Source organism: Hyla sarda, chromosome 13 (genome assembly GCF_029499605.1).
Source record: "Hyla sarda isolate aHylSar1 chromosome 13, aHylSar1.hap1, whole genome shotgun sequence".
In the NCBI taxonomy this organism is placed as follows: Eukaryota; Metazoa; Chordata; class Amphibia; order Anura; family Hylidae; genus Hyla; species Hyla sarda.
Window position 1 is genome coordinate 42115249 of NC_079201.1, and position 25554 is coordinate 42140802.

The 25554-nt window shown below is 43.8% G+C and overlaps 1 protein-coding gene across 3 annotated transcripts in view; it reads left to right on the forward strand.

Moving 5' to 3' along the window:
• Nucleotides 1-25554, forward strand: part of TMEM94 (transmembrane protein 94) — a 413777-nt gene that overhangs the window by 246586 nt on the left and 141637 nt on the right. For all 3 annotated transcript variants that reach the window (XM_056550488.1, XM_056550490.1, XM_056550491.1), the window contains 7 exons: nt 8245-8539; nt 8668-8841; nt 8972-9074; nt 9460-9677; nt 14778-14953; nt 15029-15167; nt 24940-25055. In XM_056550488.1, the coding sequence (XP_056406463.1) occupies nt 8245-8539; nt 8668-8841; nt 8972-9074; nt 9460-9677; nt 14778-14953; nt 15029-15167; nt 24940-25055 (1221 nt within the window). The remainder of the gene's footprint in view (nt 1-8244; nt 8540-8667; nt 8842-8971; nt 9075-9459; nt 9678-14777; nt 14954-15028; nt 15168-24939; nt 25056-25554) is intronic.

Consider the following 25554-nt stretch of genomic DNA (forward strand, 5'->3'; position numbering starts at 1 on the left):
CCCACTGCTTGGGTTAACCTCAGAGGGTTTCTTTCTTCTCTCATGAATATTACAAGGGGTTCTAGAGTTTGCCCATTGTCGCCTATCTTATTTATTTTAGCTACTGAACCATTGGCATACTTGATCAGGATGAATAATAGCATTAAAGGGGTACTCCGCTGTTAACATCTAACCCCCTATCTAAAGGATAGGGGATACGATGTTAGATTGCGGGGGTTCTGCTGCTGGGGACCCCCCGTGATCTCTGCTGCGGCACCCCTGTCATTCGGTGCATGGAGCAAACTCCGCCACGTGCCCGATGACTGGTGATGCTGGTCGCCACGACCCCTCCATTCATGTCTAGCCGTCACACCCTGTCCCATAGACATGAAAGGAGGGGGCGTGGCATAGTTACATAGTTACATATAGTTAGTACGGTCGAAAAAGACATATGTCCATCAAGTTCAACCAGGGAATTGAAGGGTAGGGGCGCGGCGCGACATTGGGGAAGGGATGGGATTTTATATTTCTTCATAAGCATTAATGTTATTTTGTTCCAGGAATGTATCTTATCCTGTTTTAAAGCTGTTAATTTTTCCTGCTGTGACCAGTTCCTGAGGTAGACTGTTCCATAAGTTCACAGTTCTCATGGTAAAGAAGGCGTGTCGCCCCTTGAGACTAAACTTTTTCTTCTCCAGACGGATGGAGTGCCCCCTCGTCCTTTGGGGGGGTTTAGCCTGGAACAGTTTTTCTCCATATTTTTTGTATGGGCCATTAATATACCTTACTTATATACGTTTATCATATCCCCCCTTAAACGTCTCTTCTCAAGACTAAACAATTGTAACTCCTTTAATCGCTCCTCATAGCTAAGATGTTCCATGCCCCATATTAGTTTAGTCGCGCGTCTCTGCACCCTTTCCAGCTCCACAGTGTCCCTTTTATGAACAGGCGACCAAAACTGAACAGCATATTCCAGGTGAGGCCGTACCAATGCTTTATAAAGGGGGAGTATTATGTCCCTGTCCCTCGAGTCCATGCCTCTTTTTATACATGACAATATCCTGCCGGCTTTGGAAGCAGCAGCCTGACATTGCATGCTATTCTGTAGTCTGTGATCTACAAGTACACCCAGATCCTTCTCTACCAGTGACTCTGCCAGTCTAATCCCCCCTAAGACATATGATGCATGCAGGTTATTAGTACCCAGATGCATACCTTTACATTTATCCACATTGAACCTCATTTGCCAAGTGGATGCCCAGACACTTAGTCTATCCAAGTCATCTTGTAACCTATACACATCCTCTATAGACTGTACCGTGCTACAAAGCTTGGTGTCATCTGCAAAGAGAGAAACAGAGCTGTTAATACCATCCTCTATATCATTGATAAATAAATTAAACAACAGCGGTCCCAGTACTGAACCTTGGGGTACACCACTGATAACCGGGGACCAATCAGAGTACGAATCATTGACCACCACTCTCTGGGTACGATCCATGAGCCAGTGTTCAATCCAGTTACAAACTAAAATTTCCAAACCCAAAGACCTTAACTTACCTGTCAGACGTCTATGAGGGACAGTATCAAATGCTTTAGCAAAATCCAGAAACACTATATCCACAGCCATTCCTCTGTCAAGGCTTCTACTCACTTCTTCATAAAAGCAAATTAGATTGGTTTGACAACTTCTATCCTTAGTAAACCCATGCTGGCTATCACTTATAATACCATGACGTCACGAATGTGGAAGCTGTGAGCTTTTGTGTTCTGGACGCCACCGCTGCTGGCCCGGAGATCGCTGGGGTCCCCAGTGGCAGGAATCCTGTGATTTAATCTCTTATTCCCTATGCTTTTGGATAGGGGATAAGATGTTTAGAGCGGAGTACCCCTTTAAAGAAATTGTTATGGAGAGGGTGCAACACAAATGCACAATGTATGTGAATTATGTTTTACATAAAGGAGTAGTCCAGAGGTGACCCAGTGGTGAACAACTTATCCCCTATCCTAAGGATAGGGAATAAGTTGCAGATCGCGGGGGGTCCGACCGCTGGGGCCCCCTGCGATCTCCTGTACGGAGCCCCGACAGCCCGCGGGAAGGGGGCGTGTCGACCTCCGCACGAAGCGGCGGCCGACACGCCCCCTCAATACAACGCCGAAGCGCTGCCTTCGGCAATCTCCGGCTCTGCCATTGAGATGTATTGAGGGGGCGTGTCGGCCACCGCTTCGTGAGGGGGTCGACACCCACTATCTGGCCGGAGAGCCTGGCCCCCGTACAGAGAGATCGCAGGGGGCCCCAGCGGTCGGACCCCCCGCAATCTCAAACTTATCCCCTATCCTTAGGATAGGGGATACGTTTTTCACCACTGGACTACCCCTTTAATGTCTCTTATGTTAAAATGACCCTTTTATTCTATATATTTTTCACTCTACTCTTGTTAATATTCTGTCTTCCCTTCTGAAACAAATGCAGAATTTGTTTTTGCATTCAGGTAGGGTACTAAGGGTTGTCTGGTTGCCCAAAGTGCTTTATATGCTTGTAAAGTAGATGAGGGGCTAGGACTTCTTCATATTACTAAAAATGATCATGTAGCCCAGTTGGTGCCAGTAATTTCTCTTCATTGAAGACTTTCTCCTCCTTTCAGTCCTCTATTCTAACTTGGTGTGCCCATAAATTTTCTTATATAAAAAGCAGTGGGAGAAGGAAGTTTCTAAAAGTTTTAAATGCAGGAATAGCAAGATATGGCAGAAAGGACAGCTAAATTGTCTATCAGTATGGCATTAGTGGAGGCTAATTACAAAGTATTTTTGTGCCGGTACTTAGTCCCTGATCGTACTGCTAAAATGGTCTCAGGCTATTCACCATTTTTGTCATTGTCGTGCTGTGGGGTCTCTCTTTTGCAGTCAAATCTGTAATATGGTAAGAAAGACAAAAAACTTGCGCTCAAGGTCTATAAATAAAAGGCACATGTAATACTGAAACAAGATGAAATGTATTCGTATATGTAAAAATGCATATGCTATCTCGACTGTCAGAGAGTGAAATAAAAATGCAGTGATCAAATATTTAAAAAAAATCCATGTGTAAAATAAAATCCGAACTTCCTTTGTAAAAAATATTAAAATAAAGTCATAAGATCTGACACAGTCAAGATTGATGGCAAAATGATAAAGTTATAAGATGATAATATTCTCCTTGTATGCATATAATACGATCAGTAACAAGTCACTACAGTTTTTAGTATAGTAAGATGATATCGCTCACCGGATCCTATGCAAGCCCCCTGGTTCTTGCCGCCGGCTGTGTTGAGAACAGTGCGCCGGAGCAGACCTAATACTCACAGTGACACGGAGCACTGCAGCGCTGGTAACACTGTCCTCCTCCTGTGTTTCTGCAAAACTTCTCGTTCTTGCACACAGATCACACAGGTTTGTAGAAACACAGGAGAAGGACAGCGTTACCAGAGCTGCAGCGCTCCGTGTCACTGTTAGTATTATATGCATGCAAGGAGAACTTTATCATCTTATAACTTAATAATTTTGCCGTCAATCTTGACTGTGTCAGATCTTATGACTTTATTTTAATAGTTTTTACTGAGGAAGTTCGGATTTTATTTTATTTTAAACATGGATGTTTTTTGAATATTTGATCACTGCATTTTTATTTCACTCTGACAAGGGCCCTGTCAGTTGAGATAGCATATGCATTTTTATACATATACTAATGAATTTCATCTTGTTTCAATATTATATGTGCCTTATATTTATAGACCTTGAGCTCTAGTTCTTTTGTCTTTCTTACCATTTTACTTTTACACTTATGGTTTGGTGTCTCTCTAGCTGCTCGGTTTTCACATTGTTTTATCAGGATCTGAGAGCCATCCCGCTTCTCCTTAACTTTTTTAAAAAATCTGTAATTTTTTTTTACTTACAGAGGTTAATGTGATTATTGCCCCCCACTTATACCTTAAATGAACATATTCCTGGTACGGTTAAATATTTGCAGAAATATGCTACTTTTTAGTTTTTGGTAGCTAAAATTGCCATTGCGGCCTCTTGGAGGAAAGCATTTATTCCCTTGGAGCTAGTCATGGCTAAGTTAAATTGAATAATGGTTAATGACCATCTTCTTAGTATTCTTGTAGATAAGGAAGAGGTGTTTCAGAAGGTCTAGCAGCAATGGCTAAATTATTTGGCTCTGGGTTAATAGACTGATGGATAGCTTTCTTTTTGCTGTGGAAAAGTTGGTGGGTTGGTTGGTAGTGGCAAGAGTGAGAGGTCTTTCTCCCCCTTTTCTACTCTGTTCTGTTTCTTCTCTTTTAGGGAAGGCTTAAATAATCAAATTTACAGGTGCTCACTTGTTTGTCACTGCACAATTTGTCTTCTATGTGTTTCGGTCGTAAGGTCCTGCAGGCTGTCATAGTCGGTCTTTAGTATTCTTTCTGGTGGTGCTGTCATGACAAGGTTGGCAATTATTCACTGGTAAATCTGTTTCCTCATAACATATCAACCCCACAGCATATTCCCACTGTTTCTTTCCCTTTTGGAGGGCTCTTCCTTTTTTTGAGGAGACTGAACTACCAGTAAGTAATTACCGGTGTATAATAGTATGACTGGCCGTGTATGTTAAACAATGGGGGAAGGCAAGTGCCCCTGGAAAAAAAAAGGGGGTTAGGAGAACTTGCGCCACTTGCAACCTTTGTGCCATTAACTCACACACTTTCTGTGAGCATACCATCCCCCAGGACCATCACCCCTGTCTCTCCTTGTCAGTTCTCCTCACTAATCTCCACTTTTTTTTTTATTCCCCTTACCCTGTGTTCTCACAAAGTGTTTAGTTTACAACCTATTTTATTCCCCAGCGCTACTCTTTAAAGGAGTTATCCAGGTTTTATGAACTTTTCCCTATTGTGCCTGTGATGGCAAATTATGTGATTTACTTGCCTTACGTATGTGGGGTGGATCGGCCCCTTTTTTGTGATTTCATGGTTCCCCCAGGTACAGCATTCCTCCAGCGTCTGGATGACTGTTTTCTCGAGCCTTTCCCAGGATCCTGTTTGGCTCGAGACAACAGCTGATCACAGGGGGCTTTGATTCTTCTTGTCTTCCCTGACAAGCCAGAGTCCCTGATGAGGTGAGTGGTCCAGCTGTAAGTGCCGCCATCCCTGTGATCAGCAGTTGTCTTGAGCCAAACAGGATCCTAGGAAAGGCTCGAGACAACAGTCATCCAGGCACCTGAGGACTGCTGAACCTAGAGGGACCATAAAATCACAAAGAAGGGGTTGACTCCCAACCGGAGATGCCGCTACCTGCAGTGTTTTCAGTATTAGAGGAATCAGTAAGTTCCGCAATTAGAAAATTAGTTATTCTAAGAGTGTGGCCATGAATATCTCCCTTGCTCCTTTGACTACCCTTTGCTCTTCCTTTCCCTTACGTGGCAATCCTATAAGCCTGCAGTTAAAACTGTAATTTCTGCCCACTATTAACTCAAAGTTTCACCGGGACCTCCCTAATGGAGATTGTAAATAAACTTTTGACATATTTTAGATTAATGAATGTTGAATAACTTTCCAATAGCATGTTAATGAAAAATATGCTTCTTTCTATTGTATTTTTCCCAATCAGTCCTGTCAGCAAGCATTTCTGACTCATGCTGGAGTCCTAAGCACTCAGAGCTGCCAGCCTGCTTTGTTCACAGCCAAACAGGCTGTGAACAAAGCAGGCTGGCAGCTCTGAGTGTTCTCCTTTGTGAACAAAGCAGACTGGCAGCTCGTAGTGTTTAGGACTCCAGCATGAGTCTGAAATGCTTGCTGCCAGGACTGGTAGGGAGACCCCTAGTGGTCATTTCTTCAAAGTGGAAAATTAAATAGAAAGAAGCATATTTTTTAATAACATGCAATTGTGAAGTTATTCTGCATACATTAATCTATAATATATCAAAAGTTTTTTTGATGAGAGGTACCCTTTAACACACTTACTAAGCTTCACCCAATATATTTGGGCTAATGCCCATCATAGGTTGCCGAGAGAAGCTATGCAAACCCAAATTGGTAGATGATCTGTTGTTTCCTGGACCCTGGCTTCAGTGGCCACTAGAATAACTGACTGATTCTACTGTGCACTCTCTAAGCTGTGGGTGCGAGTTGAAGGGCAGATGCCACCACTATTGCTCACTTTTCTAATCTAGCTTCAACCCTCGCACTGGCTAATGTCCTTCATTGGTACCCTTTTTTGGTTGCGCAGGTTGTTAGTCACTAGATATCTTGTTCAGTCTAAGCTATTTACTCCCAATGGCCCCATGATGCCTGTTAGAGACAATACAGATTTTTCTCCAGGCCTAGGCTGTAATATCTTCCTTACCGCACCCCCAAAGTGTTCAGAGTGTTTTTTCCGGTCCTCCAATCGTTCTCTCTGCAGACCCTTGCTGACATTGTTAAGGACCAGCTGCCTACCCTGTTACTTTCTCTGTAGTACTCTCAGCTGAGACACTTCTATGATGTTTCAAGGCAGACCCTGGCTCTCCATAGAGACCTGACGCCCTTTGAGAGTGTTTGTCCTTGACACGTGGTCTCTTTGTTGTACGAAATCCTTTTTCAACCGACCTCTTCCATAGAACTAACATATCAAGCTAGTTGGGCTCAGGAGTTAATTTGCACCTTCAGCAGCCAGGACTGTAGCAAGGCTTTTACATTATGTCATAAGGTGTCTGTATCAGTTAGGATCCAGGAATCTAATTTAAAAGTCCTTTCGCGATGATATAGTGGTCCATCACTACTACACACTTTTTACCCCCCCCCCCCCCTCAGAGTTTTGGAGTATGCCTCTCTTCCACTCCTTCTGTTATCCTACTCTCAATGGTGCCTGGTAATATTAAGGATTTGAAAAAGGGCTTGGTGTGCCTTCTGCTAGCTGCAGCTCATAGGACCATACCTCGAAAATGGGAGTCGACCTCCCCACCCACAGTTTTGACTGGTTCTGTGAAATTTTGGGCATCCAATTCTTGTAAGAATGTCTAGCTGATCTGAAGTGTACCTCTGAGTGATATGTTGCTCGATGGCAACCCTACAATAATTCTTGTCTTCATTGCATTACAACTCCCAAAGTGGTCCTTGATTCTGACTTCTCTAGCCATATGCCAGCAGCCTCTTCTATCCTCCCTTTTTCCTGTTCTCCTTTTGGCTCTCCTTAACTTACCTTTGTTTTGTTTTTTTTGTTTGCTGAGTCTGTAAAGCAGAATAACTTTGGTTCTCCCTGTTTGATTACTGAGCTTTGTCATTGCTTACAGCATCTTTTTATCTGACCTCTGCCTTGTGCTTGGGCTGGCTGCATTGTTTTACGTTTTATACTTCCTCTTTTCATTCCATGGATAGTACACATTTGTTACATGTTGTGCATGTCTTATCCTTGACCCTTTCCTCCCTGTTTTTTTATTCTGTACCCCCTCCCGTCATATGTTCTACTTTAATAAAGTTTGCAATGCGAAAAATATGGGTCGATCCACCCCACACATATAAGATAAGTAACGCACTTAAGACATAAATTGGCATCACAGTTAATAAAACCTGGATAACCCCTTTAATTACATGGTTTAGACTAGGTTCATACTGCGTTTCAGCTGTGCATCATGAGTATCCAGTGGCATCTTACCGAGATCCGGATATCAATACTTTCGTAGTGTACGTTGGCATCCTGTTCTTGGCAGGATGACGATGGAAACTTGTGACTGACTGCTGAAAAACAGTATGAAACAGTATGGAACAAAATGGGTTGTAAACACTTCATATGAGCTGAAAACAAATTGAATAAATAAAGTGCAAAGGGGGGATGCATTAAGTGTATGTATGTATGTATGTGAGTTACTTACAGTTACTGAACACAATTTTTTTTTTTTGTCTACAATAAATATTGTGAACTTACAAGATTTAAACATTGACAGACATTACTGAAGACCTGGTATTTTATGTAGTTTTTTACTTTATAACTATACAGGGAACAACATTTACCAGCGTTGTATTCCATCACATTCTCTCAATTTGTGTTTTTTATATCACCACTCACAGTTGTCTCTGACAGTGTTTCTCAATACTGTCTTCAAGTAACCCCCAACGAGTCGTCATTTACTTTCCTGACAACTTGACCTGTTTGGGGTATTTGTGGACACCAAGTTGAGAATTTTCTTGTGGATCCTCTGTCTCTTTTATAATGTTTTTTAGCCCATGGATTTGTAGTTGTTTATGTTTTTTTCTCTTTTCTTTTAAATAGTTAAGTAGCGAGGTGGACGATTATGTCTGTGACTGTCACCTAGAAATGCTTCGACTGTCACAAGATCAACAAAACCCTCAGAGTATCCAATTTGATGAGTCTAACTGGCAACTGCATCTGAGCTCCTTAAAACCCCTAGGACTTAATGTGTTGCTGAACCTCTGTAATCCAGGAGTAACCAACACACTTTGCCGCTTTTCTGATCATCTTCGTCATATTGCTCTTCAAGAAACGCACAGCTCTGTGCTTCCTGGACACATTCCTTGGGGACTTTGTGACTTTTCAAGACTTATAGGTACAATGTGATTAATGATATTTTTGCTTGGTACTTTGACTTACATTTTTACTTATTGTTTGACTTTTATGATTTCCATGTCCTTTTTAACACTTTCATGGTAAACTGCCTCTCCTTTTCATCTTTAGGTTTTACCCCAGGAGCCAAAGACCTGTTCAAGCTGCAAAATCATGTTGCTCTTTATCACCTCCCAAATGAGGAGCCTGTGAAGGAGACTTTGCTTTCCAAGCTTCCAACTGGTGTCAAACGCAAACCACCCCTTAGTCACATGATCAGCATGTTTGTCAGAGATGTTACTACTAGTATGTACAGTTCACGTTTTTCATATGTCATGTTACATACATTTCTCTGGCTGTTATTACTTGTGCTTCATTATACCAAACTTTAACATTCGTTTATACCACCTTAATGTCTTCTTCCTCTAACTCTTAGACACAGAGCAAATGCTGTCCCATGGAACAGCTGACATTATCCTTGAAGCCTGTACAGATTTTTGGGACGGAGCTGATATTTTCCCCCTTTCTGGGTCTGACAGGTATGGTACATTATATTGACCTGTTCCCAAAAGTTTGACAATAAAAACAATGTAAAATTCAGCAGTGCTATTTTGTGTTTAAAGAGTACCCATAAGCTCTTCTAGCAATTCTGGAGCATTTTAGAACTGTGCTTTTAACTGTTCCTCCTGGAAAACTAGTACAGTACTAAATTGACAAATGTGCATTACCATGTTCATTGTTATGTCAAACTGGCAATCATGTGTATATGACAATATTACATTGCTTAGGGACATGCCTTATAGACAAGGCACAGCTGGAGTGATAGGGTTGGGTTCTTTATAAACATGGACATTCCTAATCACAGTTTGTTCACTGCATCCTTTAACTCTTCTTTTTTTATATATATATATTATACAACTTTAGGAAAAAGGTGCTGGATTTCTATCAGAGAGCTTGCTTGTCTGGCTTCTGCTCTGCCTTTTCTTACAAACCAATGCACTACTCATTGTCGCCTCAGCTACATGGCAAGTGCATAGAAATACAGCATGGTCTTGCCCACAGCACAGTTTCAGCCCCGTGTGATGTTGGTGGGAATACTTCTATGAAGCACGCTGGCCGACATGACAGCTGGAGTTCTGATGGTAAGTGTCCAGTTGCAAACTCCTTAATAAGTCTCAATGTTTTGTTTTATTTTTATTTTTTTACCTAATTGACTATTTTTATTTCTTTTAACCACATTTTTGTTTAACGAACAATTACCAAAATACCCAACAAACTTCAGCCAACAATAAGGGTACTTCTCCGCACAAAGATTCAATAGAAAGGCACAATATACAGTGTATAACACATAGAACAATACAACTCAATATAATCTTCTCCACCTAGTCCTTAGAAAGGAGACGACATGAGGGATCCCCACCACCAGCCAACTAGGTTAGACTACAGACCCAAGAAACAACCCAACCTATGACTGAGAGCCACCCAGAAGGTATCCTTATACCATGTGTAGAGCCCTGCGCAAGGCCTTTTTTTTTATTCTGCGCCCGGCCTCTTCCGATGATTTCTTGACCAATCCCGCCGGTTCCTGCAGGGTGTTTGTGTCCAATCTCGCTCACTCCCCCTAAAATATTTGTCCAATCCCGCCCACTTCCACTAACATAGGAATGTACAGACACTAAGGTGCAATGCTCTGCACATACTCCCCAAGTATAGCTGTGTGTGTAGTACATTGTGTATAGGTTTTATTTATTTTTACTATTTAAAAAAAAAAAATTATAACTACATGCACCATAATTAGTATGATTAAACTGGTCCTCCTCTGGACGTTAGTATTTTTTTTATGTGTACACCATCGACCGTGCAATTTAATGAACATTTTTTAAAAGTTCAGACATTTGCGCACGTGTCGACACCACATACATTTATTTATAAAAATTTTTTACATTATTTTTGTTAAAAAATGGTAAAGGAGGGGATTCAGGTTTTTATAAGGGAAGGGGTTAATTTTTTATTTATTTTTTCCTACACTTTACTTTTTGTTATAGTTCCCATAGGGTACATGCAGACTAAGGAGCATTGCACCCTAGGCAGTGACTTTGACAGCATTTTTAAAAAGTTGCAACTGTGACTTTTGTAAAGCTCCACTTCCTGGCTACCCGCCCGCATCTACCTTCCGCCCGCTAGCTGTTGCAAGACTACAACTCCCAACATGTCCTCACTGTAAGGGCATGCTGGAAATTGTAGTCTTCCAACAGCTATTGGGAGGCCGGTAGATGCGGCAGGGTGGCTGGGGAGCGGAGCCGGCCAGCTCACAGTAATATTAAATCACGGCACTGTAATTTCATATTTCCCGCCCGGAGCCATGATCTGGTGGTAAATATGAAATTACGGTGCCATAGTTTCATATTTCTCTCAGCTGGCCAGCTCCGCTCCCTGGCCATCTACCCCCCCCCCCCCCCACCCCCACCTGCCCCCTAGTGCTTCAACTACAACTTCCAGCATGTTCTTACTGTAAGGGCATGCTGAGAGTTGTAGTTGCAACAATTAGCGGATGGGTGGTAGATGTGAACGGATGGCCGCTAACAAAAATATGAAACTACAGCACTGTAATTTCATATTTCCCTCTGGGCGTGAAATATGAAATTATAATGCCATGATTTCTTATTACTGTGAGCCAGCTGGCTCTGCTTCCCGGCCACCTGCCTGCAACTGCCACCTGCCTGCAACTGCCACCTGCCCGTTAGCTGTTGCAACTACAACTCCACAACATGTCCTTACTGTAAGGGCATGCTGGGCATTGTAGTTTTGCAACAACTAGCGGGCAGATTGGAGATTTTAACACCAGGGTGCTTCCAGCTGTTTCTAAACTACAACTCCCATCACTGGAGTTGTAGTTTAGGAACAGTGAGACTACAACTGGAGGCTCGCTGTTGCTAAATTTCAACTCCCATCATTTCCCAACAGCCAGAGGCTGTCTGGAAATGATGGGGGTGGAGTTTGGAAAGAGCTGGAGATGTTTGTAAACCCTGCTTTATGGATGTACACGGATCTGAAATGGGAAGAAAAAAATCACCAAAAAAAAAATTGGGGAGAATGAAAATACAGGGAACCCTATGCGTTTTCTTTCATGAATAAACAAACAATAATATTAAAATAAAAAAACATGTGTGATTCCCCCTATTTTTATTCTCAGCCAGATACCTACCAAGCAGCAAATGCCTGATGTTACCAGGGTGGGCGAGGACCATTGTTACTGGCCCTTCCCATCCTAAATAACGCCAGCCTGTTACCGAATAGGCTCAGGAGCATCATTTTTGGGGCTAACGCTAAGCCCTGGCTTAGTAATCGATTCCGTCTATAAGTTGGCTTCCACTACTAAGCCTGTAAAGTAAATAAAAAATAAAAAAAAAACTCCCTCCACAAGTTCTCTTCAACCATTTTATTAATATTAAACCAAAGTCATATACAAATATGTCACACATAAGCAAAACCAAAGCAAAAAATAAATAAAAATAATTATTACAGAACTTGCTTACCAAAGCAAGAATGATAAACATCCCCCATAATGTCTATGACCTGCTACCAAAAGTGAAGAAGCAGAGGGCAATCCCAAACCATATGCAGTAAAGTGGCCTCATCCTGCCCACATCGTGGACACAAGGAGCCAGAGCGTAAGCCAAGCCTATGCAGTAATGCCACTCCTCTGCGGACAGGCTACCCACAGAGCTCCATTTGTCTTGAACAGTAAGGGGGTATCGTAGATTATATTTACTTAGGGACTAATCATATAAAGAGTACAGTTGCCCCAATTGGACTACCCCCTCCGCTCCATAAATGCATAGTCTGGCAATGATAGGAGTTCAGGAAGGGCTGGGTTACACCAAAACAGTGTAACCCCTCCACCCCAAGCATAGACTTTACTTTACTTCATATTTTACAAACTAAAAGTGGTTGGGGTAGGGTCTGGAGGTCTCGTTAGAGAGCCAATTTCCTATATGTGTACATGAACCCCCCTTCCATGCTTGGAAAAAAATAAACTCCCAGTAGGTCCCAACATAGAGCGGGTTGCCCACCTCCTTAGCTGCTGCAAATTTTTGATTTAACAAAAGAATTAGAACCAACACTGTTGGGAGTTATAGTCCTATTATGAGTTTGACTGACAACTTAAAAAATCTAAACATCTAGAAGGGAAGATATGCGGACCTCCACTCGAATGTGAAAATGTATTCACCCATTGTGTTACAATTCAGTTTCAAACCTACAATTGTTTCTTTCCCAAGCAATATACCAGTGTAAAGGGCATTATTGGGCATTGCATTAGTGACATCACTATCAATACATGTGCATGATTGGTAAACATCATAGAATAAAATTTATAATATTATTGATCAACTTAATGTTATATAAATAGCAATGCTTATGTGCATCAAATATTTTACACCAACATACCATTATAATCGAAATTGTGTGTTGGACATGTACACATGTAAATGGACACCCACTATTAATTATGCAAAAAACATAGCCATATGAGTAAGCACAGCCATGCTCTCCTTCATTTGTATACAAACAGGAACGTACCTGTCCCTGCTGAACAAAGGATACTCCATACTCATGCATGCAGAATAAACTAGAGATGATTGTAAAAACTTACCTCAGTAAAAATGGCCAGTGCTAGTGCAAGGATTTTCATCTACATAGGCAAAGGGCATGTTGGTGCTTCCCCCCCCCCCCTCAAGTAGTTTGGTATTGCACTCCCCAGAAGTTAAATATTGCAGCCCCTCCAGTAGTAAGGTATGGCAGCCCCCCAGTAGTTTGGTAATGCAACCCCCAAGTAGTTAGAAAGGTCACCTCCCCCAAAAAATTATAAAATGTAACTAATCTTCCCTCAGCTCCTGCTTCCTCCTTGAGGTCCAGGCTCCAGCACAGGACTTGTTTAACAAGGCGCACGCATTGACATGACATTATCTCCCACAGCTTGCAGTGGAAGCGCTGTGCCACTCTGAAGTATAGGAGCAGGGATTATTGCTGCTCCCTGCTCCTATAAAGTACTGGATGATTCATACATCGTACTGTGTACTGATTAGTACATCGTACACATCGCCATTTATTTTACTTTTACGGGAGTAGGGTGGCACATCTCATCCAAATCAAATTTAGGGGTTCAGATTTTTCAGCCCCTTCACCACCTGCACCTTAAAGCAGCTGCCTTATGTTAGCGCCGGGCCTGTGCGCGTGTGCTAGAGAGATTTTTCCCTTTAATAAGATGGCTACAATCATCTTTAGTTTATTATAATTGCACAGAATTTTCCACCCATTCACCACATCTCTGTTCTGTCTGACTATGCAGTGATGCTGATGTTAGTTCCGGTCCGGCGCAGTCTGTTTGTATACGAACGAAGGAACAAACACTGAATTGATAAATATTACATATTATGTTTTACTTTTACGCTGGTATATTATATATTACTTGAGCACGAACCAGTTGTAGGTTCAAAACATTGCTAAATTGTGACCCTTATGGGTGAATACATTTCCAATTTGATTGCTGGAGTTACATCTCTCTTTCTCTTCTGGATTTAAAAATTTTTGTTTTAAATGCTTTGAGATTTTAGGTTAATATAGTTTTGCCGTTATATATATGGTAATGATAGGGATGACACTAATGTTTCTAATGACTGATCAATATACTAATACTAAAATGCCATTGCTGCTGGAAAAATATATCTGTTACCTACCCTTTAACCCATATACATCAGAATGCTATCTGCTCGTGACTCTGAATATAGGCCTTGAAATGACTCCATGTGGAGTAGAAAGACTAAACATCTGACGAACAGAGATCTTCTGCGAAGAAATTAATGGACACTAGATATGCTAATATATATGGACACAATAATCGAACAACCATTCAGAATGTAACATGCTAATTGTGATGTCATAATTAACCCTCCTTCTTTGTACAATGTAAAAACCAAATCTACTTCCTGTAATAAACCAGAACTATTTTGGGAATGGCTGAGTTTCCTGCTAAAAAAGAGTGTATACCAACATCTTCTGTGTGGTGTAGATTTTTTATGTCGACACTTAGCAAAATATATAGCAGCACAGTCAATCACATTTGAAAGCCCCCACTCGGTCCGTCCTTATCAGAAACACAACAATTTCTTCTAAACTTGCCTATTTTCTGTGTTCCTTATGCTACTATTAATCAATTAATCATTTTTGGTGCATCTACACAGAAGGTATTGGGGAGGTGACAGAGGATTTTACTCAAGCGATGAGTGGTCAGATCTTTATGGGGATGGTTTCCTCACAGTATCAGGCTCGTCTGGACACTGTCCGTCTAATAGATGGCTTAGGGAATGCCTGCATCCGCTTTGTATATTTCTCTATGGAGGATGAGCTGAAAAGCAAGGTGAGAAAACTATTGTAATATTCTTTGTTCTTTCTAATCCTGTATACTTGTAACATAAAAGACCCTTTACTTCAGGTTTTTGCTGAGAAAATGGGTCTTGAGACTGGATGGAACTGCCACATTTCTTTAACTCCAAATGGTGATGGACCAGGGTCTGAAATTCCCCCATCCAGCCCTAGTCATGCCGGTTCTTTGCGAGATGATCTCCATCAGGGTGAGAATCCGATCACATTTTATAAACATACATGTGTGTGAATAAAAGCCACCTTGTTTTGGAACACTGGAGTGCTGCTTATTACCCTATCTTGTGGAATGTGTATGTGTGTGTGTGTGTGTGTATATATATATATATATATATATATATATATATATATAGTGCATTCTTTGCGATGCTAATATCAGAGCTTTACGTTCAGCTTTTATCTTTAGTTTATTTGTTTTTTTACCTTTTCAGTTCATGGTTGTACAGCTTCTTAATGCAATGATGAAGAGTAAAATCAGTGTATCTACCCCTTTTTTTTTAACCACAACACTGAATCTGTGACTAAAATAACAATTACCATTTATTGTTTCCCAAAAACTACACTATACCTAATAATAATAAATTAGATTTCACATATATGCTGTTGATACACATTTACCCTATACAGTTATTCAGCCTCTGTGTTGAAGCTACATGTGCCCCCCTCCCCTTAAAATTTGACATAATTAACGCTCCTATAACTGGGGAGGAACTCTTGGAGGTCCTCAAATCCCTTCCTGCCGGTTGGTCCGGACGGATTCACTTATTTGTACTAAAAGACTTTTTTCTTCTACGCTTGTCCCAAAGCTTGTACCTCTTTTCAACTCTCTTCTGGAGGTGATTCCACAGTCATTTTTGCACTCCTTAATTACCCTAATACCTAAACCTGGCAAGGATCCTCACGATTGTTCTAGTTATAGACCCATTGCCCTCCTTAACTCTGACTTGAAGCTTTTCTCCAAGGTCTTGGCAGTCCGCATTTGCTCATTTCTCCCCTCTCTGATCCATAAGGACCAGGTCGGGTTCATACCTTGTCGCCAAGGCGGTGACAACACCAGGAGGGTAGTGAGTCTTGTTGACATAATCAATCGGAGGTCTGAGCAGGCGTTAATTCTCAGTTTAGATGTTGAGAAGGCCTTTGATAGGCTAGGATGTCCGTTTCTCTTTGCTACCCTCCAGAAGTTTGGAATCACTGGTAACTTTCATACTGCTCTGCGGGGTTTCTGTTCTTCTCCCACTGCTTCTCTCAAACTCCCTCATGCTTCTCCTACTTTTCCACTGTCTAATGGTACCCGTCAGGGCTGTCCACTTTCCCCCCTGGTCTTCACTCTATGCATTGAACCCTTGGCAGCTATGATTTGGGGGACTCGAACATCACTGGCATCTCCCTGAATGATAGGGAATTCGAGATTTGCTTATTTGCTGATGATGTACTTCTTGCACACTCTCGCCCCTTGCTTTCCCTTCCTAATCTCTACAAAGCTCTTCATGCCTACGGTGTGGTGTCGGGCTATAAAGTTAACCTCTCTAAAACGGAAACTCAGCCTCTCAACCTAGCCTTGTCCATCTCTACCCTTCTCCGCTCTAATTACTCCTTTAAATCATCCTCTTCTGCTATTAAGTATTTGGGAGTCCACATCACTTCATGCTATTTCTCTCTCTACTCTGCTAACTAGAAAACTTAGGACCCTTTTGGAGAAATGGCGGTCGCAATATACCTCCTTTTTTGGACGAATTGCGGCGGTTAAAATGATGATCCTCTCGAAATTGCTCTATTTTTTTGAAACGTTACCAACCCGGGTACCATTGTCAGCCCTTCGCTGTTTTCAGTCGGCTGTTTTCGATTTATTTGGGACGGGAAAAGACATCGTCTCCCGATGTCTGTCATGATAGCTAGTAGGGCTACGGGGGGGGGGGGGGCTCGAAGTTCCTGACGAGACAAAATATTACTGGGCTGCTCACCTGCGCCACTTTGCAGCTTGGTCTATGTACCATGCATATAGCCACTGTATGAAGCTGGAAAAGCTGTGGCTGGCCCCTGTCCACCCTAATTCTCTCCTATGGTGTCCTCCAGCATCGCTGTTTCTCTCTCCCCTTTCCTAGGCCCCATGTGTTTCTCTAGGTATGTGTGGTGGTACTGCTCGAGGAAGTTTGAACTATTTTCTCCTTCCTCCCCTCTGCGGTCTTTCCTCTATCAAACTGACTTATCCTCCAGTATGTCCTCAGCTATGGTATGGGAGTGGGGTTCCAGGGGCCTTTTTTGCTGGGCTGATTTTGTTGACCCTATTTCTCGTTCCCTATTGCCATTTGAACAGCTGACCTCTCGCTGGGATCTCCCCTCTTCTGAATATTTCCACTATGTCCAATTAAGGAACTTTATGATCTCCACGAACGTCTCTGCAGCGGTCTTCCAGCCTACTGGCTTTGAGAGGTTGTGTCATGGTGGACCTCAGGCAAGGGGTCTTCTCTCCAATATCTACTCACTACTCATTTGACCCCCCCGATAGTAATCCCCCATCGCACTGTTATATGGCTCATTGGGAGGAGGTCTTAAGCACTATCATTACATTGCCTCAGTGGAGGGTAATTTGGGAAAGTGCTTCTAAAGCCTCTAATTGCACCGCCTACAAGAAAACCCAGTATAAGCTGCTTATGGGTTGGTATCACACCCCTGAACTCCTAAATAGACTTAACCCTACTATCCTTCCTCAGGTTTTTGTGTATATCTATGCAAACTTAGAGGCTCTTGTTTTGGTATTCCTTATGCTTGTTACGGGGCCTGGCCCTTTGTGATGTTGATTGGTTGTCTTTTTTTTTGTCTTGTTTTGGATTATATCTATGTGAAAAAAAGAAAAAACTATTTTGACATAAGCCTCCTTAAGGGGGCCATAAATGTTAAATAGCCGTCAGCCAAACAAGCTCCCCATTCAGCAGCGCAGCTGAACGTTCATGTGTAGTTCGTGGTACCATCACGTACCAGTTTGGCGTAGGGCCAAACTTGGAAGTGGAGTCAAAGTGTTCCCCTGGTTTTCACCCTTTATCCCGCTCTAGGATGTGGAAGCTGGTCTGAGCTACAGGGAAAACACCAGGTCACTACCGCAAGAGTGGTCCCGATAAGTAGCAGCTGGTTGAGCAGGCCAAGGGATACAGGCAGATGAAAGCGAGCGGACACTGAAGATGAAAGATCACAGTAGGCAGAATGAAATGCAGCAAGGCTGGCCAGGTTATTAGCAGAGCTGGTGCTGTTGAAACAATAGCCTGTATAGCACAGGTGAAGCTAGACAGAGCAAGCCTGCTGGCAGAGAGGTGTCGTTAAACAGTCCAAGGCAAAACACTGGAGAGGGAAAACAGGAGCAGATGGATCAGGCAGAGGTAAATTCATAAACAGGTCAGGCAACTGGTACACATGAACACAGCAGACCTTTGCCTGCAGGAAACTACAATATTACTTAGGCACCACAGGAAATGAGGAGTGCCTTTATATGGGTGGTGCCTGGCAGGTATTGTAGAGGGAGCAGAATCAGGGGAGCGCACAAACCCTTAAATATCAGTATGCATGCGCCCCCTACGTGGTGCGCCTGAACCTGTTGCCACCTGTGAGAGTGGAGAATTTGCAGCGGAGAGGATATATAGCTGGGTGCCCCGCATGCTGGCAGCTGCCAGTCACCAGTGTTACAATGTCTCCTACATCAGTAGGGTCTGGAAGACTCCATACACTTCAGGCAGTTAGCTGAACCTGCTAAAACCAGACGGTGCGCATCTTTTGCACTGGGTTAAATAGAGTTTATGTCCTTATAACTTTATTTAAAGTGGTACTCCCCTGGAAAACATTTTTTTTAAATCAACTGGTGCCAGAAAGTTAAACAGATTAGTAAATTATGTTGAAAGAAAAATGGGGCTCAAGGTCAAAGATATTTGGTTTAAAATAATAGTTAATATTTATTAATATGCAATGATAATAAATTAAATAGGGAATGTACAGGGCCCTTGTACCCCCCTAAATAATATTAAGTAATACAAAATAAATATAGTAAAAACAACAATAAATGTAACAACTGTAAAATATTCTGCAACTTGAGCCTGTGATATCAATATAGCAGTCTAATGATCAATATAATTATGTAGGGCAACAGTCTCAATGGAAATGTTCATTCAATCTTTCCTGCTCTCAAAGATATTCAATTTAAGGCAGATATACGGTAATGTAGCAGCAACAACTACACAGTTAATTCATTCATCAATTGATGTAGTCATACAATGTATCCTTCCAGACAGTGATATATCAATCCAGCAGATGCAGAGTAGCAAACTCAATAGACAGTAACAAGTTTAATTGACAGTCAATCAAGATCACTCCTTGTGAATCTCTGTGTATATCACACACAAAAAAGTCATATTAAATTAGCCAGATTGCAAATATGCTCCATGAAATGCTCACAGCTTCCAGGGTACCACGGATCGCCCTTTTATGTAGTCCTGTATGCCGGCTGTGTAGGATGTTTCCCCGGGTTTCTTGCCTGAAATCCTCAGGGATCGCGCTGCTGGAGTCTCGTGCCAACTCCTAGGATCGCAGTGCTTAGTGGTGGGCACCGTTTGTGGGGACTGCAGCGCTGTCAAGCGGAGTCCCTTAAATCATCCCTTAGATCATCCTTATAGATACATGGACACTTATTTATTGTTGTACATTTTTATTTGTTTATTTTAATTATTGTTTTTTAACATTATACATTAAATTGCCAAGGATTAAATATTTACAAATTTTACTGTGGGATCACAAGGGCCCTGTGATCCGCAGTATATTATACCTATATGTACAATTTTATATCATATTTAATAAACATTTTAATTGAATCCAATATTCAAGACTCTGAGCCCCAATTTCTTTAATTTGTATCTTCCCCTTATCGGCACCGTGGGTATAGGTGCTATTTGGGTAGCTCGAGCCATTGGTCACTAGGTTAATACGAGCCTCTCTACCTCTGTTTAACTTTCTGGCACCAGTTGATTAAAAAACATATATTTTCCAGTGGAGTACCCCTTTAAGTGTATAGATCATGTTTTATGTTCTAAATGACAGTACAACATAATGCAAATATATAAAGCTGCCTTTCTGTATCTGCTCCATTGGGGGAAACAGACCTTGGGTGTATGCTGCTGTCTCTAGGAGGTATGACACTATGGCAACAAAAAAAGTCGGCTCCTCCCAGCAGGATATACCCGCCTCCAGGCCCTGAGCTAAACAGTTTAAGCTTAGTGTCTGAAGGAGGTGGACATGGTCTGGATTTCTCTGTTTTATTATTTTCCTAGTTGGGGAATGTGTTAGTTTTTTATTCCTTTTTCTTTCATGTTTTCAGGTGGGGACTCAGGAACTGCGGCTCACTGTTTCCCCATTGCGAGTAAGGGGGCACAGACATTGCGTATATGAGCTGTTAACCCCCTCTCGCCAACGGTCAGCGCCGGAGGTTGTACCTCATGGGTCCGGGTCCCCCTATTCCCTGCTCGCGTCGCTCGCACATGGTAGGTCGGCGTGATGCAGGTCACAGAAAGCTGAATGAAGACCTCACAGAAGACTCCATTAGGTAAGTTCTTCTGACTAAGGTGAGTATATATTTTCTCCCTTAGGTGCTGACTTGCAACCTCTGGAGACCCTCATTTTTTGGACCACCTTTAGGTCTAAGGGGCTGGCCTGTGTTGGGGCTCTATCTTTATTCAAAGCAGTGGCGAGCAAGGGCATTTTGGGAAAGAAGGGGTTACTTTTTAATAAGTATGTGTAGGAAAATTTATACTATGCGGCTGTCAGCCGCAGCGCTTACTATACACGGAGCGCTGACTTACTTTCTGTTTTGGCAGCAGACAGCTGCCGGTGGACATGTGTATCGCCCGACTGACACGACTGACATGTGCGCCCGGGGCAAGGAGCGGGCGCCATTTCTATTCTTCTTCACGGCGGCCGGGGCGCTATAGCTCTGCCCACTGGGCCGCCAGAGCTTACTGGAGGCGCGAACCGCCCTCCAATCAGCGCCGTGCGCGCGATTTTCAGAGCCAGAGGCCAATTAGACAGTGCCTCTACTCCAGGCACGCCCCTCTCTGGCTATTGGCTGGCCTGTTTCTCCCTCTCTTTCACTCAGAGCGAAGTTCTCCTCACAGCAGCTGCCACAGGGGCACAGACTCGGGTGAGAGAGTTCTTTTTTCATTATGTCCGTACCCAGAACTGTTCCTCCCTCTAAACAGACAACTGGAGCATTAGTTTCCTATTTTGTCTGTAAGACCTGTAATTCCAAAATGCCTGGTTCTGCTGAACCCACTTGCTCTGCCTGCTCCTCTGCTGCCCCGGACCCCATGGTACCCCCGGATGCTCTTTCAGTTCCAGTGGGTTCGGCCGCCCCTCCAGCCTGGGTTTCTTCCCTATCCCAGTATATGGCTGACTTGACTCAAGTCTCCCGTTCGGTGGCCGAGGCCTCCCGTGACGTGGTGTCTACCTTGAAGAAGATTGCCCTGCGCCAGCCCTCTAAAGGGACCCGCTCGCCTTCTCCACATACCTCACGCTCTCACAAGCGTACTAGGGGTGCATCTTCTGACAATGGGGGTACCATTGAGTCTTCAGGTAGACGTGGGCGTTCCCCTCGTGGGTCCCGCCCCCCCCCCCCCCCACCCCGGGTCATCTGGTCACAAACGTCGCTCCTCCAGAGGACGTTCCCGGAGTTGCCACTCTGCCTCGCCAGAGCCGCGTACCCGGTCAGGGTCGCCCCCCCCCCCTCCAGAGCTGCATCCACTTGTTCACATTATCCTGGTGAACTGGCGGATGAGGCTTTTGCATCGGCATCTGACTCAGAAGACCACGCGGATTCAGTTGAAACGGTGAACTCATTGGTTGCGGCCATAAGAGACACCTTTCACTTAGAGGACCCAGGATCTTCGGACGTGACTCCTGAAATATCCTTTCATCGTGCTAAACCAGCACCTCAAAGGTTCAGCACTCACACTGAATTTGACACTCTTCTGGAATCTGCATGGAAACATCCAGACAAGAGGTTCCCGGGAATCTACGTTACTCATTCGACAAGGACCTTGTCTCTAAGGTTGTTTCCCCTCCCTTGGTGGACCCACCAATTTCCCGCCTCTCTAAGGCTACCACACTGCCACTGGCAGATGCGGCTGCTTTCAAGGACCCGACGGACAAGAAGGTGGAGTCCTTAGCGAATTTTGCCTCTGAAGCAGCAGGCTCTTCTCTATTTCCCACCTTCGCCTCTGCTTGGGTGTCCAAAGCCCTATCGTTGTGGTGGGTGTCCAATGCCCTATCGTCAGGGTATCCAGGCGGGATCCCCCCCTGAGGATCTGTCTGCCTTGGTTCTCCAATGCTCTAAAGCTGGGGAATTTCTGTGCACAGCTTCCATGCAGTCAGCCTGTTGTGCTGCCTTTACTGTGGGTCACCTGGCGGCCCTCCGCCGCTCCATGTGGCTTAAGGCTTGGGATGCGGATGCCGCTTCAAAAAGGTCTCTCACCGAGCTTCTTTTACTGGTGTCCGTCTTTTTGGCAAGCGCCTTGACGAGATTATTTCTGAGGCGACGGGGGGGGGTGTAAGAGTTCTTTGTTGCCTCAAAATAAGGCTTGCTCTACTTCCCAGAGGAAGTCCTCTTCCTTTCGGACTTTTGGCCCCAATAAGGGGTCGGGGCAGGAGCCTTCGCGGCACAAGAAGGCTCCCTCGTTCCGGGCGCGCCCGTCTTGGAAGTCGGACAACAACCATTCCTGCCGTTTTGCGGCCAAATCAGGCAACCGCAAACCCACTTCCGCATGAAGTGATGCACCCACCCGCAGATTTTGGTCTGGCCACTGCTCCTCGGGTCTTTACCAAGATCCTTGCGCCAGTTATAGCCCTGCGGTCGAGAGGAGTCTTCGTAATCCCTTACCTGGACGACCTTCTCATCAAGGCTCCCACTAGAGTCCAGACCCTGGAGAATGTGGATCTCACCCTCCAGACCCTGGATCGCTTCGGGAGGATGGTAAACAGAGAAAAGTCTGTCCTTTCTCCCACTCAGTCTCTGATCTTCCTGGGACTTCAATTCAACACAGCCTCTGCCCGTTTGTGGCGAAGTCCCGGTACCCCCTGGCACTAGCTGTGGATGCCCTAGTGATTCCTTGGACAGGGTTTGCTCTGCACTATCTGTTTCCTCCCCTTCCGCTCCTTCCCAGAGTTCTGAGGAAGCTCAAAGCGGAGGGCGTTCCCGCCATACTGGTAGCTCCAGATTGCCCCCGAAGGTTGTGGTATGCTGACATGGTCAGGCTCCTGGACGACACTCCACTACGCCTTCCACTTCGTTCGGACCTTCTGTCTCAGGGTCCTCTTTGCCACCCCAATTTTCAGTCGCTGCATTTGATGGCGTGGCGGTTGAGACCGCGGTTTTGAGAACCCGCGGTTTCTCTTCCTAAGTCATTCGCACCATGCTCGTAAACCCTCCTCGGCAAAAATTTACCACCGTACTTGGCGGTCTTATTTTCCTTGGTGTGAAGCTCAGGTTTTGTCTCCTGTTACTTTTTCTGTTCCCCGTCTTCTCTCTTTCTTGCAGTCGGGTTTGGAACTGGGGTTGTTTCTCAGTTCCCTTAAGGGTCAGGTTTCGGCCCTTTCTATTCTTTTCCACTGTCCTCTGGCTTCTAATTCTCATGTCCGGACCTTTCTTCAAGGAGTGGCGCATGCTGCCCCTCCTTATCGGTCACCTTCTCCCCCTTGGGACTTGAATCTGGTTCTTGGGGTCCTCCAAGGTGAACCTTTTGAACCCCTTAGGGAGGTGTCCCTGCGCCTCCTTTCTTGGAAAGTGGCGTTTCTTGTTGCTATCACCTCCATTTGAAGAGTGTCTGAATTGGCAGCTCTCTCCTGCCATTCTCCGTTTCTGGTGATTCATCAGGACAAGGTTGTCTTCTGGCCAGATCCTTCCTTCTTGCCTAAGGTTGTTTCGGCCTTTCATCTCAATGAGGACATTGTTCTTCCGTCCTTCTCCTTCTCATCCTAAGGAGCATTTACTCCACAAACTGGATGTGGTTGGAGCTGTTAGGTCTTACCTCTCTATCACTTCTTCGTTTCGTCAGTGTGATTCCTTTTTTGTCCTTTCGGAAGTTCGTCGCAAGGGACAACCTGCTTCCAAGGCCGCCATTTCTTGGTGGATCCGGTCTGCCATTTTGGAAGTGTATCGCTGTAGGGGGAAGGTTCCTCCCTTCAGGGTTGTGGCTCATTCTACCCGTTCTGTTGGGGCATCCTTGGCTCTCCAGAACAAGGCCTCAGCCTCGCAGATTTTCAAGGCGGCTACTTGGTCGTCTATGCACACTTTCTCGAGGTTCTACCGGGTTCATACCTTCGCATCGGCTGATGCTAGTCTGGGCCGTAAAGTGCTGCAGGCGGCAGTGGAACAGCCGTCTGCCTAACTGATTATCTGCCCACCCAAGGGACGGCTTTGGTACGTCCCATGGTCTGTGTCCCCCAATGAAACCGATAGAGAAAAGGAGATTTTTTTTTAACACTCGAAGCATCCATTGGGGGACACAGCTCCCACCCTTTTGGGTTTCTCTTTGGTTCTCTGTTCGAGGGTGCGTTCAGTTATATTTTTTCTTCTGGTTGTCGGACAGTTCATGTTTTTTCCTTGACCTGTCGGTACTCTCCTATTGCTCTGGTACTAAACTGATTAGCTCAGGGCCTGGAGGTGGGTATATCCTGCTGGGAGGAGCCGACTTTTTTTCTGGCCATAGTGTCATACCTCCTAGAGACAGCAGCATACATCCACGGTCTGTGTCCCCCAATGGATCCTTTGAGAAAGAGATTTTACGGTAAGTGTTAAAAAATCTCCTTTTTTAAGTTTACAATTATTGCAAAACATTATTACTAACAAAGATTTGGTCTTAATTTACTAGAAAGGCCACTTAGTATTTGTATACACTTGATTTTATATATATATTTTTTTTCCGCTTCACTTGTTAGTGTCTCGGGAAGATGCAGAAGGACTACTTCTTATGGAAGAGGAGGGGCACTCTGATATGATTAGTTTCCAACCTACTGACAGTGATGTTCCCAGCTTTTTTGAAGATTCCAACCGTGTAAGGAAAATTGTAACATAAACTTTTCGGTAACACTATTCTGTCATTTATATAACTCTGACATTTTTTCCAGTTTTCTCTGTAAAAATCATCTCTAAATTGCAGTTGTCCCTGAGCTAATTGGTGCAGAATAGCCACTATGATCTACATTACACACATACTGTATACACACATGAGGGGATCCCGCTCGCCTATATTTTTATAGCAAACCTTCAATGATGTCAGCAACATGGAGGACATTGTAGAGCAGTAGTGAACAGAATAAGATAGGAATCAAGAACTGGGGTGAGATTAATAAAAAAAAAGAAAAATACTTTCAGGAGTCTCTTTCTCTGTGTCTGGGTCTTTTCAACCACTCCCCCTATCCTAAGACCTCTATAGGCTGTTGAGATGGATCTGAGCAGTTTTTGCTGAGTGAACAATGAGGAGGAATGGTATCTGATAAAATGAAGATAGAGGCATTTGGCATAATAGGGTATATTAACCCGATAACGACCAT